Genomic DNA, 13,965 nt, shown 5'->3' on the forward strand with positions numbered 1-13,965 from the left:
TAACTTGGGTCGGGGCGTGGCTCCAGCTCCACCTGGGCAGTGCCTGCTGCTATCGGCCCCATCGCCTGTGGGGTGGGACCCCTGTATGTGCCCCACAGCCCGGGCCTGGAGGGGTCTGCGCTGGCACTGAGCCAGTGCACTGGCCTAGCCCAGCTGTGGCATCAGCCCAGCTGCTTGCAAAGCCACCGGCCCCGGCTGCTGGGCTGAGCTCTGGCAGCCGGGGCCACCGTCCCGCTGGGCTGTGCTTCCTGCCCCCCTTCTGTGCCACGGCCCAGCCCCCAGGAGTCTGGGGGCCTGTGATGGGGGGGAGGGGTCTTTCCCTGGTCCTCGGCCTGGTGTCCCCTGAGGGGCCCAAAGGGGTTGGGTCCCCCCCATGGATTGTGCAGAGACTGATGGACTGAGGGGCACAAATGCAGGGGGGGCTCCAAGCACTGGTGCCCCCCACGTGCTGGCACCCCTGCCCCCCAGGTTCTGTGGGGCTTTGGGCAGGATGGGGGGGTACCCAGTGGGGACTCCAGGGGGAGGCGTGGGCACTGGCACAAAGCCCCCCCCCGGCCGCCTCCTGCCCCTCCCCCCGCTAGACCCATCCCCCCCCCCTCCGGTTTCCATAGCGCCGCCGCAGCCCCCTCGCTCGCAGCACCCGCCCCGAGAAGAGGAGCCGGGAGCGGGTGGGTCCCTCGCCCGCGCCGGGCCCGCCATGGCCTCGACCATCGCTCCCGCCCCGCGGCGCCCGGGGGCTGCGCGGCCAGGTACGGGGCGGCCGGGGGGCGAGATCGGCGGGGCAGGAGGGCTCAGAAGGGGGCGGGGGGGGCCGCAGAAATGGGGCGGGGACTCAGAGATGGGGCGCAGGGCGGGGGGGGGGGCTGCGTGGCCCCGGCTCTGGCTGCACCGGGGGGCGCAGCCGGATGCACAAAAGCAGCTTCCCCGGCGCTGCGGGCCATTGTGCGGGGGCGGGCGGGGGGGCGGGCGAAACAGACCTGGCCAAGGGAGGGGGCGCGCAGCATCCTGCCTGTGGCTGCAGATTGACGAGGGTCGAGCCCGGCGGTGGGGGAGGGGGCCACGGCCTCCCACCCGTGTCCGCGACCCACCCGAGTGTGAGCGGGGGGGGAGGGTGAGTCCTGCCGGATGCGCAGAGCTGGGGGGAGGAAGGGCAGGTGGGGGAGGGGAGACTGGGGGTTCTGAGATGGGGGAGGAGGGAAGGGGGCGATGGGGGTCTGAGCTGAGGGGGAGGGAAGGGGGTGATGGGGGCTCTGAGAGGAGGGGGAGAGGAGGGGCGATGGGGGCTCTCAGTTGAGGGGGGAAGGAAGGGGGTATTGGGGCTCTGAGCTGAGGGGGGAGAGGAGGGGCGATGGGGGCTCTCAGTTGAGGGGGGAAGGAAGGGGGTATTGGGGCTCTGAGCTGAGGGGGGAGAGGAGGGGCGATGGGGGCTCTCAGTTGAGGGGGGAAGGAAGGGGGTATTGGGGCTCTGAGCTGAGGGGGGAGAGGAGGGGCGATGGGGGCTCTCAGTTGAGGGGGGAAGGAAGGGGGTATTGGGGCTCTGAGCTGGGGGGGAGAGGAGGGGTGATGGGGGCTCTCAGTTGAGGGGGGAAGGAAGGGGGTATTGGGGCTCTGAGCTGGGGGGGAGAGGAGGGGTGATGGGGGCGCTCAGTTGGGGGAAGGAAGGGGGTATTGGGGCTCTGAGCTGGGGGGGAGAGGAGGGGTGATGGGGGCGCTCAGTTGGGGGAAGGAAGGGGGTATTGGGGCTCTGAGCTGAGGGGGGAGAGGAGGGGCGATGGGGGCTCTCAGTTGAGGGGGGAAGGAAGGGGGTATTGGGGCTCTGAGCTGGGGGGGAGAGGAGGGGTGATGGGGGCGCTCAGTTGGGGGAAGGAAGGGGGTATTGGGGCTCTGAGCTGAGGGGGGAGAGGAGGGGCGATGGGGGCTCTCAGTTGAGGGGGGAAGGAAGGGGGTATTGGGGCTCTGAGCTGGGGGGGAGAGGAGGGGTGATGGGGGCTCTCAGTTGAGGGGGGAAGGAAGGGGGTATTGGGGCTCTGAGCTGGGGGGGAGAGGAGGGGTGATGGGGGCGCTCAGTTGGGGGAAGGAAGGGGGTATTGGGGCTCTGAGCTGGGGGGGAGAGGAGGGGTGATGGGGGCTCTCAGTTGAGGGGGGAAGGAAGGGGGTATTGGGGCTCTGAGCTGAGGGGGGGAGAGGAGGGGTGATGGGGGCTCTCAGTTGAGGGGGGAAGGAAGGGGGTATTGGGGCTCTGAGCTGAGGGGGGAGAGGAGGGGTGATGGGGGCGCTCAGTTGGGGGAAGGAAGGGGGGGGCTCTCAGTTGAGGGGGGAAGGAAGGGGGTATTGGGGCTCTGAGCTGAGGGGGGAGGGGGTTCTGAAGGGTTATTGTGCTGTCAGGTTTTGGCCTGTGTGGGAGACTCAGAACAGCTCATACCCCCCCACCCCATCCCACCCGCTCCTTTGTGCTGTGCCCGAGATGCCCTGGCTGGGCTGTTTTCCCCTCCACCCCTTTCCCCCATGGGCCTGGCACCCAGCTAGGCCCAACCCCGCCATGCCAGGCCTGGTGCCCTGATGGGGCCCAATCCCTGTTCCTGCATCTCCCTTGCTGGCCTGATGCCCTGCCTGGTCCGACCCCTCTGTGAACTAGGAGGAAGCCCATTGCAGGGGGGGGGGGGCGTTGGGCTGCAGCAGGGTCTCATCCCTCCCTCCCTCCCCCCACCCTCACCAGCAGCAGTGATGGGGCCTGGGGCCTGCCTTGAAGGGAGACCGTAACTGGGGTGCTGGGGGCCAGCCCTGACGCACCTTTCTGGAGAGGGATGCTGGGGGGAGAGGGGGATTGGCTACAGGCCAGACTTGGGTCGGACCCCTGGGGGCAGGACAGAGGTACCAGCTGTCTATGTGGCCAGGCTGGCTGGACCCCCAATCTCCCCCAGGCTGGCAGGGCCCAGCTGGGATCGGGAGCTCCGGCCCGAGGCTGGGAACGCCAAGGTCTTTGCCAGCAAACCTCACCCTGCCTCTTGCCCCCCACACGCACACTGCAGAGGGGCCTCAAGGGCTGAGCCCCTGAACCTGGCACCTCTCACCCCAACGCAGGCAGCTGGCCAAGCTGGTTTGCTACCCGGGAGCCCCACACAAGAGCGACGGGTGGGAGGTGAGGGTCCCTTCCTGCAGCAGCCTGGCTGGTTACTGGATGGCTTGTTATTGTAGGGTCTCCTGGGGGCAGTGCCCTGTGTTTATTGCAATGTAGCACTGGGGCGGGGCGGGGGGGACGACACCCTGTTGCCCTTGAACGCAGCGAATGGGGCGGTGCACACTGGCTGTGCTGTGACTGCCAATGGCATCTGGGGGGCGCCCCCCATCTTCCCCACTGGCACCCTGGCTAGGGAGCAACACTGAGGCCGGGCCCGTGGGATGGGTCTGGAGTGGAGGCAGATACCAGCTCCAGCACCCACCTTGCTCCCTGCCACACACCACCTCCAAGTGACACCTCCCTGACCCCGAGCCCCCCACTCCAGGTCCTCTGCAGTGTCTGGGTGGGCTTGGAGGGCCCCCCAGCCCAGCACAGACCTTGCTGGTGGAGGCAGGACCCCAGGACACAGGGATCTGGCTGCAGGCTGCACCCCGGGGCCCCTCAGAGCCAAGAGTTACCAGGCACCAAACCACCCAGGGGTTCAGCCTGAGGGGGCATCGCCAGGCCCTGCTGTCGAGTTAGGAGCCCTGGGGCGGACATGGCATTGTCGCGCGGGGTGGGGGTGGGGCAGCACTGAGCTTGGAGGTCTCTGCCCCGATGCAAAGCCAGGCTCTGGCTGCAGGCTCCGGGACTGAGCAGTGACAGACCCCTCCAACTCCCGCTGGGACACGACCTCGCAGGGCAGCACCCACAACTCATGGGGCTCCTGGGTGCTAGAGACGCCAGGGCTCGGTCGGGGCCTACTGGAACCAGCTAGAGCCAGCCGGTCTGTTTGGAGGCAGCCCCCGGTGGGACTCAGCACTTCCTCCTCCAGATGCTGGTCTCTTCCAGCAGACTGGGAGCAAAACCACCATCCCCTCCACCCTCTGCACCAATTGAACATGCCCCCAGGGCCCAGCGAGCCAGAGCCCTCTCGGTTCTGTATGCCAGCTGCCTCCCCAAGTGCCCCCTCGCATCCTCCAGGGATGACCCTTGCCTGGCAGAGCAGCTTTTAGAGGATTCTTAGCTCACAGATCTGCGGAACTCACCGCCACAGGATATTACTGAGGCCGAGAACAGGTATGGAGACGAGAAACTGGCTGGGTGGGCCCGTGCCCAGTGAGGGTGTGCACAGCTTCACAGGCAGCTCAACACAACATGGGCATGAACTGCCCCATCCCGGGGCACTGACCGAACCCTGAGTCCTCTGGGGTGAGGAGAAATCTTCCTCCATCAGCACCCCCCAGGGAGGAACTGGGCTGGATCCCTCGGGTGGTGGTGGGGAGTCTGTGCCCTTCAAAGGAAACCAATGGGGGGGGTTGTTCACACCCCTCCCGTCCGCAGCCTCCCTGTGGAGCTGGAAGTCCTGGGTTTTCCAGGGTGTGTTGCCCGCAGGCCAAGGGCCTCTGGCTGCCCAGCAGCTGCCAAAGGGTGGGTTTCAGTCCGTGGCTGCCAGGCCCGGGGAGCGACTATGGGGCGTACGGGGGGGTCAAAAGGAAAATTGGGATTTGTCTGAATCGGAGCCAAACCCAACGCTGACATTTCCCCGACCCAGAAACGCTGAGGTCCGGCCAGCCCCGCCCCCCGCCTACAGCGCCTTCCGCCGTGGGTGCTGGGCTCTGACCTTAGCGAGGGATCCGGCCGACTGGGAGCAGCCCCTTGGGTAAGATGGGCGCAAGGTGCCCCCCAGGCTGGGCCTGAGACCCCTCGGGGCCCTTCTGCCCCCCCCCCACACGCTGCCCGAGCAGAGGGGCGGGTGGGAGGCAGACCCGGCTGGCTGCCACGTCCCGCAAGCCCCCACCCCACGGGCACGGCCACCCCCCTCGCCCTCCACACAAAGGGGCTGTGTTTGCAGCACATGGTGCTGGGGGGCATGGACTCTGAGTGGGGGGGGGGCAGACACAGACTGGACCTGCCCTGCGCCCACCTGGCCAGCTACTGGCAGACCCCCGGGAAGGGGCCTGGACAAGGGGAGCCTTGAACCGCTGGGGGGGGGGTCACAGAAGGAGGGGGGCAATACTTCCGGAGGGGGGGGCTTGCTGAGCTGGGGGGGTAAGCGCTGAAGGTTGGAAGGTGGGGGGAGGGGACTGAGCTGGGAGGAAAGTGGGGGCACTGAGCTAGCGGGGGGGGGGGCATGGGGAGAGTCCTGAAGCTTGGGGGGCCGCTGAGCGAGGGGGAGCCCTGAACTTTGGGGGGGGGGGTTGGGCTAGCGAGGGCGCGCTGACGCCAGCCGGGCCGATCAGCTGTCGCCGCGCACGGGGAGGGGGCACCCCGGAGCCGCGACTCCGGCAGGCGGGGGGGGGGGGGGGAGGATCGGCGGGGGCGGGGCAGCCGCTGCAGCGCTTAACCCCCCCCCCCCCCCCCCCCCCCCCCCCCCCCCCCCCGGTCTTTGTAGTTCCTGGTTCGCGGCTCCGCTGAACTCCGCGCTCCGGGTGTTTCCTGCCGGCAGGTCCATGGGCTCGCCAGGTAAGTGCGGCCCGGCCCCCCCGCTGCACGGCCCCCCCCCCCCCCCGCTGCACGGCCCCCCCGGCACCCCCCCCCCCCCCCGCTGCACGGCCCCCCCCGCTGCACCCCCCCGGAGCCCCCCAATGCACGGCCCCCCTGTAGGGAACAGCCCGGCTCCCCGCCCCCTCGCGGTACAGGCCCCCCCCCCGCATCCACGGGGGGGCTCTCAGTGCCCCCCCGTTCCAGGTGTGTGGCTCCCCGTGGGGAGCAGCCTGTTCCCTACACCTGCTGCGGCTTTGCTCCTGGGGGGGGGGGGGTCGGGCTGGGAGTCCCTACTCCTGGGTTCTGTTCCCAGCCCTGCGAGGGGCGGAGGGGGCCAGGACTTGGGGGCGTGGCCTTGGTCTGGGGAACACCCCCCCTCCCGCGAAAATCCCCCCCCCCATTTCAGCTCCCCCATCTCCCACTGAGGGACCAACAGGAGCATTAGACGCCCCCCCCCCCAACATCTCAGAGGGTGGCCTGGGCTGACTCTAGCTGAAGTGGCTGGGGGAGAGGGAGCCTGCACCTCAGTGGGGGGTGGGGACAGAGAGAGGCCTCCCCTGCCCCCATAGGGTGCCCCCTGCGCTTTGGGCTGGCAGGGGCCCTGGCTGGTGCCTTACCCCATGGAGCAGATCCTAGAATACTTAGGACGGGAAGGGACCTCGAGAGGCCATCGAGTCCAGCCCCCTGCCCCCATGGCAGGACCAAATACTGTCTAGACCATCCCTGACAGACATTTATCTAACCTCCTCTTAAATATCTCCAGGGATGGGGATTCCACAACCTCCCTGGGCAATTTATTCCAGTGTTTGACCACCCTGACAATTAGGAACTTTTTCCTAATGTCCAACCTAAACCTCCCCTGCTGCAGTTTAAGCCCATTGCTTCTTGTTCCATCCTCAGAGGCCAAGATGAACAATGTTTCTCTCTCCTCCTTATGACACCCTTGTAGATACCTGAAAACGCCTCTCGTGTCCCCCCTCAGTCTTCTCTTTTCTAAACAAAACAAACCCAATTCCTTCAGCCTTCCCTCATAGCTCATGTTCTCTAGACCTTTCCTCATTCTTGTTGCTCTTCTCTGGACCCCCTCCAATTTCTCCACATCTTTCTTGAAACGCGGTGCCCAGAACTGGACACAATCCTTCCACTGAGGCCGAACCAGTACAGAGTAGAGCGGAAGAATGACTTCTCGGGTCTTGCTCACAACACACCTGTTAATGCAGCCCAGAATCATGTTTGCTTTCTTTGCAACAGCGTCACACTGCTGACTCATATTCAGCTTGTGGTCCACTATACCCCTAGATCCCTTTCTGCATGGCTCCTCCCTAGACAGTCACTTCCCATTCTGTATGTGTGAAACTGATTGTTCCTTCCTAAGTGGAGCACTTTGCATTTTTCTTTATTAAACTTCATCCTGTTTACCTCAGACCAGTTCTCCAATTTGTCCAGATCATTTTGAATTATGACCCTATCCTCCAGAGCAGTCGCAACCCCTCCCAGCTTGGTATTATCTGCAAACTTAATAAGCGTACTTTCTATGTCAATATCTAAATCATTGATGAAGATATTGAACAGAGCCAGTCCCAAAACAAACCCCTGAGGAACCCCACTAGTTGTACCAGGGGTGTCCAAACTTTTTTCAAAGAGGGCCAGATTTGATGAAGTGAACATGCGTGAGGGCCGACCATTTTGCCTGACATTCTTTGAACCATTACAATTAAATGCAAATTAACTATTTTATGCAAAGTTTATTGCAAACGGCATACTTTTCATTTCGGCACATGGATGACAAATCTAAACAGGTGTTAAATCACTCTGCCTTTCATATCTGAAGGCCAGATGAAAAAAAAACCAGGAAGCTGAAATATATGTCAGGAACATTGTAAAGTACATTACATATTATTGGTAATAAAGGTTGTCTGTCAACTTTTAAGTTCAAAAAATATGAACAGGAACATAACACCAAGTATCCATGTTGTGTCCAAATATATTTATAACTGATTTAGACCAACTGACATTAACTGAGATTTTACAATGTGTTCATCTCAATACATATGGATTCGTTGGGGGCCATAAAAGATAGATATTGGCAAATTACCTGTGGGGCCGTATTAAACCGGAACACTGGCCGCAATTGGCCCGCGGGCCGGACTTTGGACATGCCTGAGTTATACCTTTCCAGCAGGATTGTGAACCATTAAGAACTACTCTCTGAGTACGGTTATCCGGCCTGTTATGCACCCACCTTATAGTAGCCCCATCTAAGTTGTATTTGCCTAGTTTATTGATAAGAATATCATGTGAGACCATATCAAATGCCTTACTACAGTCTAGGTATCCCACGTCCACTGCTTCTCCCTTATCCACAAGACTCGTTATCCTATCAAAGAAAGCTATCAGATTGGTTTGACATGATTTATTCTTTACAAATCCATGCTGGCTGGTCCCTATCACCTTACCACCTTCCAAGTGTTTACAGATGATTTCCTTAATTACTTGCTCCATTATCTTCCCTGGCGCAGAAGTTAAATTAACTGGTCTGCAATTTCCTGGGTTGTTCTTGTTTCCCTTTTTATAGATGGGCGCTAGATTTGCCCTTTTCCAGTCCTCTGGAATCTCTCCTGTCTCCCATGATTTTCCAAAGATGATATCTGGAGGCTCAGATACCTCCTCTACCAGCTCCTTGAGTATTCTAGGATGCATTTCATCAGGCCCTGGTGACTTGCAGGCATCTAACTTTTCTAGGTGATTTTTAACGTGTTCTTTTTTTATTTTATCTTCTAAACCTACCCCCTTCCCACTAGCATTCACTATGTTGGCCATTCCTACATCAGACTTCTTGGTGAAGACCGAAACAAAGACGTCATTAAGCACCTCTGCCATTTCCAAATTTCCGGTTACTGTTTCACCCTCCTCACTGAGCAGTGGGCCTACCCCGTCCTTGGTCTTCCTCTTGCTTCTAATGTATTTATAAAAAGTCTTCTAGTTTCCCTTTATTCCCGTAGCTAGTTTGAGCTCATTTTGGGCCTTTGCCTTTCTAACCTTGCCCCTGCATTCCCGTGTTGTTTGCCTATATTCATCCTGTGTAATTTGTCCTACTTTCCTTTTTTTATAGGACTCCTTTTTATTTTTAGATCATGCAAGATCTTGTGGTTAAGCCAAGGCGGTCTTTTGCCATATTTTCTATCTTTCCAACGCAGCGGAATAGCTTGCTTTTGGGCCCTTAATAATGTCCCTTTGAAAAACTGCCAACTCTCCTCAGTTGTTTTTCTCCTCAGTCTCGATTCCCATGGGACCTTACCTATCAGCTCTCTGAGCTTACCAAAAGCCGCCTTCCTGAAATCCATAGTCTCTATTTTGCTGTTCTCCCTTCTACCCTTCCTTAGAATTGTGATCTCTACGATTTCATGATCACTTTCACCCATGCTGCCTTCCGCTTTCAAATTCTCAACCCGTTCCTCTCTATTGGTTAAAATCAAATCTAGAACAGCTTCCCCCCGGTAGCTTTTTCAACCTTCTGAAATAAAAAGTTGTCTCCAAGGCAGTCCAAGAACTTATTGGATAGTCTGTGCCCCGCTGTGTTATTTTCTCAACATATATCTGGAGAGTTGAAGTCCCCCATCAGCACCAAATCTTGGGCTTTGGATGATTTTGTTAGTTGTTTAAAAAAAGCCTCATCCACTTCTTCCACCTGGGTAGGTGGCCTGTAGTAGACTCCTAGCATGACATCACCCTTGTTTTTTACCCCTTTTAGCCTAACCCAGAGACTCTCAGCACTTCCGTCTCCTATGTCCATCTCCACCTCCGCCCAAGTGTGTGTATTTTGAATATATAAGGCAACACCTCCTCCCATTTTCCCCTGTCTATCCTTCCTGAGCAAGATGTATGGGCCTAGCCATGGGCGCAGGCTGCAGTAGGGTAGATGGGGGAGGGGAGCTATTCCTGGCACTTACTGGGGTGGGGCCCAGTTTGGGATAAGTAGGGGGCTTCTGCCCAGATGTGGCACAGCGCTGGGCAGGGCAGGGCCTGGCCCCACTTCACCGGCAGAGGAGGCCACTGCCGGAGCAACTCTTGGAGGGGGAGAAGCTTAATGACCAGGGGGAGGCAGGTCTGTGTCTTGCCCTCCCCATCCTGCCATGGAATAGCCCTGCCCCAGCTGCAGACTTGTCCCTGCCCCCGGGGTGTGTGTGTGTGCAGCCTTAAGGCTCACAAAGTGGGGGGGTTTGCAGCAATCACCCCCCCTTTTTTCAGCCCCCAAACAAGCATTTATCCCCCACCCCCGCCTGGGAATGAGTTTAATTGTGTTATGGATTCAACCTTTGTCTTGTGCACGTGGTTTTTGTGCTGGGCGACTGATTGGTTGCAGGGAAGGGGGGGAGTCATCTGAACTTGGGGAGGGGGCGTTCGCTGTGGGGCACAATCCGCCTGCCCCCCTCAGAGAGGGACGGGCGCTAATTCACCCCCACGCACAAAGCGGCAGGAGCCACCTGCAGGAGGGCGGGGCCCGGCTTGGAGTTGTAAAGGCCAGAGAGGACGATGATGGTCGCCCAGGCTGCCCCCCCCCTCAGAACAGCGCCCTTGCGACTGAGGAATGCCCCTTCCTGGAGGGGTCCACCTCTCCAGTGCTTCCGGGAGCCCAGGCTGGGAGGGGGTGCCAGCGGGGCGGCGGCCGGGTCTGTCTGTCTGTCTGTCTCTAGCCCACCTGGGAGGCAATGCCGGCGGCTTTGATGACTGTTCTTTTCTCTTCAGTGTCATTTGTTTTATCCAGGATGGCAGCGTGCGGGGGCGCTGCTAAAAATAAACTTACGGTCTCTAAACCCGTCTGGGACTTCCTGACCAAGGAAGCCCCCTCCAAGCTGGCCAAGCTGAAGGAAGAGACCAAGGTGAGCATCCTGATCGATGGCGAGACCTCGGAGATCTATGTGCTGCAGCTCTCCACGCCGGCCCCGGGGGCCGGCAACGGCCTCTACCTGGCCCGCAAAGCCCTCAAGGCCTTGCTGAAGGAGACGGAGAAGGAGCTGAAGAAAGCGCAGCGGCACAGCGAGCTGGTGGGGTGCATGGCCCTGCTGGACAAGCCCGGGGCCAGCCTGCTCTCCCGGGCTCAGCAGAGCTCCGGCGCCAGGGCGGGGGGGCTGGGGGCGGCGGGCGGCTCGCGGGAAGAGGAGCAGGAGAGCCAGTGCCCCATCTGCCTGGGCGAGATCCAGAACGCCAAGACGCTGGAGAAGTGCCGGCACTCCTTCTGCGAGGCCTGCATCACGCGGGCGCTGCAGGTCAAGAAGGCCTGCCCCATGTGCGGGCGCTTCTACGGGCAGCTGGTGGGCAACCAGCCTGAGAACGGGCGCATGCTGGTGTCCAAGGACTCGAGCCTGCTGCTCCCCGGCTACGAGAAATACGGCACCATCATCATCCAGTACGTCTTCCCGCCCGGCATCCAGGGGGTGAGTCGGCCCCACCCCCGGCCCGGCCCTGCAGCCACGGCCACACGCCCTCCCCCTCCCCCCGGCTACTGCAGGGAGCTTGTGGGGCAGCCAGCTGCAAGAGGGAGGCGTGTCCTGTTCAGCTTCCCTGCCTCCCCAGCACTGCCGGTGCCCCTCACCCCCTAACAGCCCCTGCCAGCCCTGCCCTGCCCCACAATCCTGACCCCTGGCCCCTGCCAGCCCCCCTGCCCCCCAGCCCAGCCCCTGCCAGCCCTGCCCCACAATCCTGACCCCCGGCCCCTGCTAGCTCAGCCCTGGGCTCCCCCCAGCCCTGCCGGTGCCCCTCACTCCTGCCTCACAGCCCCTGCCAGCCCTGCCCTGCCCCACAATCCTGCCCCTCCCCCTGCCAGTGCCCCTCACCCCCTAACAGCCCCTGCCAGCCCTGCCCCAGCCCTGCGCTCCCCCCTCCCCCCAGCCCTGCCCTGCCCCTCACTCCTGCCTCACAGCCCCTGCCAGCCCTGCCCTGCCCCACAATCCCGACCCCCGGCCCCTGCCAGCCCAGCCCTGGGCTCCCTCCAGCCCTGCTTTTGCCCCTCACCCCCTAACAGTCCCTGCCAGCCCAGGCCTGCTAAGGTGCCCCTCCCTCCTGCCCCACAGCCCCTGCCAGCCCAGTCTCATGTGCCGTGACCCTAGCTGTGCTGACCCTCTGATGTCCTCCCCTCTTTCCTGTCCCCCCCCCCTGCACTCTGCTAATTTTCCTGGGTAGATCTCACTCCTCCCATCCATGTCCAGCCCCTACCTGGAGCATGGCAGGGGGCTGGGCACAGCCCTAGAGGAAGCACTGCTGGTGGGGTGGGGGGGAGGGGCAGCCCAGTCTAGCCCTGCCTTGTCCTGGCCCCTCTGGCTGAGAGCGGCTGGGCAGAGGAGGCCGGACGCAGGTTGGCATGTGAGTGTCAGTGAGTGGGGGTCCCCCCCGTGCCTCTTGCTGGGGCGTGAGGCCCCCGAGGCGGAGCCCCAGGGCTGGTGCAGAGCGGGAGGTGACTCCAGGCTCCGCAGCCTCACTGGTCTCTTCTCCTGCCCCCGTTGCAGGTGGAGCATCCCAACCCGGGCGTGCGGTACCCGGGCACCACGCGGGTGGCCTACCTGCCCGACTGCCCCGAGGGGAACAAGGTGCTGGCCCTGTTCCGCAAGGCCTTCGACCAGCGCCTCACCTTCACCATCGGCACCTCCATGACCACGGGCAGAGCCAACGTCATCACGTGGAACGACATCCACCACAAAACCAACTGCACCGGGGGGCCCCAGCTGTAGGCAGCCGCTGCCCGCGGGGGGTCGGGGGCGCAAGGGAGGGCTGGGCCTACCTGCGCCCACTTGTGACATGGGGGGGCCAGCAGGGGGCGCTCTGCCCTGCAGCCCGCCCTGGCCCTGATTCCTCAGCATGGCGCTAGGGGGCGCTGTGCCGCACGGTGGGGCCCAGCAGGGGGCGCGCTGCCCTGCAGCCCGCCCTGGCCCTGATTCCTCAGTGTGGCGCTAGGGGGCGCTGTGCCGCACGGTGGGGCCCAGCAGGGGGCGCTCTGCTCTGCCCTGCAGCCCGCCCTGGCCCTGATTCCTCAGTGTGGCGCTAGGGGGCGCTGTGCCGCACGGTGGGGCCCAGCAGGGGGCGCTCTGCTCTGCCCTGCAGCCCGCCCTGGCCCTGATTCCTCAGTGTGGCGCTAGGGGGCGCTGTGCCGCACGGTGGGGCCCAGCAGGGGGCGCTCTGGCTTGCAGCCCGCCCTGGCCCTGATTCCTCAGTGTGGCGCTAGGGGGCGCTGTGCCGCACGGTGGGGCCCAGCAGGGGGCGCTGTGCTGCACGGTGGGGCCCAGCAGGGGGCGCTCTGCCCTGCAGCCCGCCCTGGCCCTGATTCCTCAGTGTGGCGCTAGGGGGCGCTGTGCCGCACGGTGGGGCCCAGCAGGGGGCGCTCTGCCCTGCATCCCGCACTGGCCCTGATTCCTCAGTGTGGCGCTAGGGGGCGCTGTGCCGCACGGTGGGGCCCAGCAGGGGGCGCTCTGCCCCAGCAGTCAGCTGGGCCCGGTGCTGCATGCCAAGATTCTCCTGACTCTTGCAGCTCCTGGGCCCTTTCTTTGGGGCTGGGGACATGCCCCGCCCCGTGCCCTGGCCGAGCACCCTCAGACCCTGGGGGCCGGGCCCCCCCGGTGCCGGACAGTGCCAGGAGTTGGGCAGGCCGGGGGCGGGGCTGACGTCTCCTCTGTGTCTCTCCTAGGTTCGGGTTCCCTGACCCCACCTACCTGGCCCGAGTGCAGGAGGAGCTGCGAGCCAAAGGCCTCACTGAGGATTAACCCTTTCTCTGCTGTGGCTCCTGCTGGGTTGCCGGGGCGACCGGGGGGGGGGCCAGGAGAGCCCCCCAGCGTCTACTGTCCAGCTGTGCCCGGGGTGGCCACACGTCCGTCCAGGCAAGGGGCTCTGCCGGCTCCGCCCCGGATTGCGGTCGAGGGTCCCGCGTTGGCGGCGCCGGAGCCTGTCCCCACGGGCGGTGCTGTGGGGGGTGCGTGTGTGACGGGTCAAGCGTGTGAGTGAGAGATTGGGGCTGTGCGCGCAGAGGGGGGAGGGCGTGGCCCTGGTAGGGGGGTTGGGCGGCTGTGTTCCGGGGAAGGGGGTTTGGCAGGGCAGGAGGGGTCTCGGGGGTTGTGTGGGCAGTGGGATGAGGGGGAGTGTGGCCTGGCTGGGCGGGTGGGGTCTGCAGGGGTTGAGCAAGGGGAGAAAGGTGTAGCCATGCTGGGCAGGAGATGTCGGGGCTGTGCGGGGGGGGGAGTTGGGTGGGCAGGGGGGTTGAGACTGCACAGATGGGGGGCTGGTCTGGAGGGGTCGGGCTGTGCGGGGGGGCAGGCAGGGTCAAGACTGCAGATGGG

At 62.9% G+C, this 13,965-nt stretch overlaps 1 protein-coding gene across 4 annotated transcripts; it reads left to right on the forward strand.

Moving 5' to 3' along the window:
• Window positions 1–600: 600 nt before the first annotated feature.
• Window positions 601–13,709, forward strand: DTX3 (deltex E3 ubiquitin ligase 3). 4 transcript variants are annotated; one of them, XM_089774885.1, is made up of 7 exons: window positions 641–749; window positions 4,142–4,237; window positions 4,713–4,820; window positions 5,553–5,623; window positions 10,391–11,079; window positions 12,148–12,365; window positions 13,320–13,709. In XM_089774885.1, exons 4-7 carry the CDS (start codon window positions 5,611–5,613, stop codon window positions 13,393–13,395), a joined length of 996 nt encoding a protein of 331 aa, XP_089631011.1. In that variant the 5' UTR covers window positions 641–749; window positions 4,142–4,237; window positions 4,713–4,820; window positions 5,553–5,610; the 3' UTR covers window positions 13,396–13,709. The 4 variants fall into 4 exon arrangements, with proteins under 4 accessions (XP_075757877.1, XP_075757879.1, XP_089631011.1 ...); XM_075901762.2 differs by lacking the exon at window positions 4,142–4,237 and having other exon boundaries at window positions 601–749; XM_075901764.2 differs by lacking the exons at window positions 4,142–4,237; window positions 4,713–4,820 and having other exon boundaries at window positions 602–749.
• Window positions 13,710–13,965: the final 256 nt, after the last annotated feature.

Source organism: Pelodiscus sinensis, chromosome 31 (assembly GCF_052426305.1).
Source record: "Pelodiscus sinensis isolate ZL-2025 chromosome 31, ASM5242630v1, whole genome shotgun sequence".
NCBI classification, from domain to species: Eukaryota; Metazoa; Chordata; order Testudines; family Trionychidae; genus Pelodiscus; species Pelodiscus sinensis.

Bases quoted from the DNA above. Each gene is read 5' to 3' on its own strand.
- DTX3 (XM_089774884.1), top strand. From the start codon at position 10,354: ATGCCGGCGGCTTTGATGACTGTTCTTTTCTCTTCAGTGTCATTTGTT. The intron at 11,080-12,147 runs GTGAGTCGGCCC...CCCCCGTTGCAG, and splicing joins TCCCGCCCGGCATCCAGGGG to GTGGAGCATCCCAACCCGGG. The intron at 12,366-13,319 runs GTAGGCAGCCGC...TGTCTCTCCTAG, and splicing joins TGCACCGGGGGGCCCCAGCT to GTTCGGGTTCCCTGACCCCA.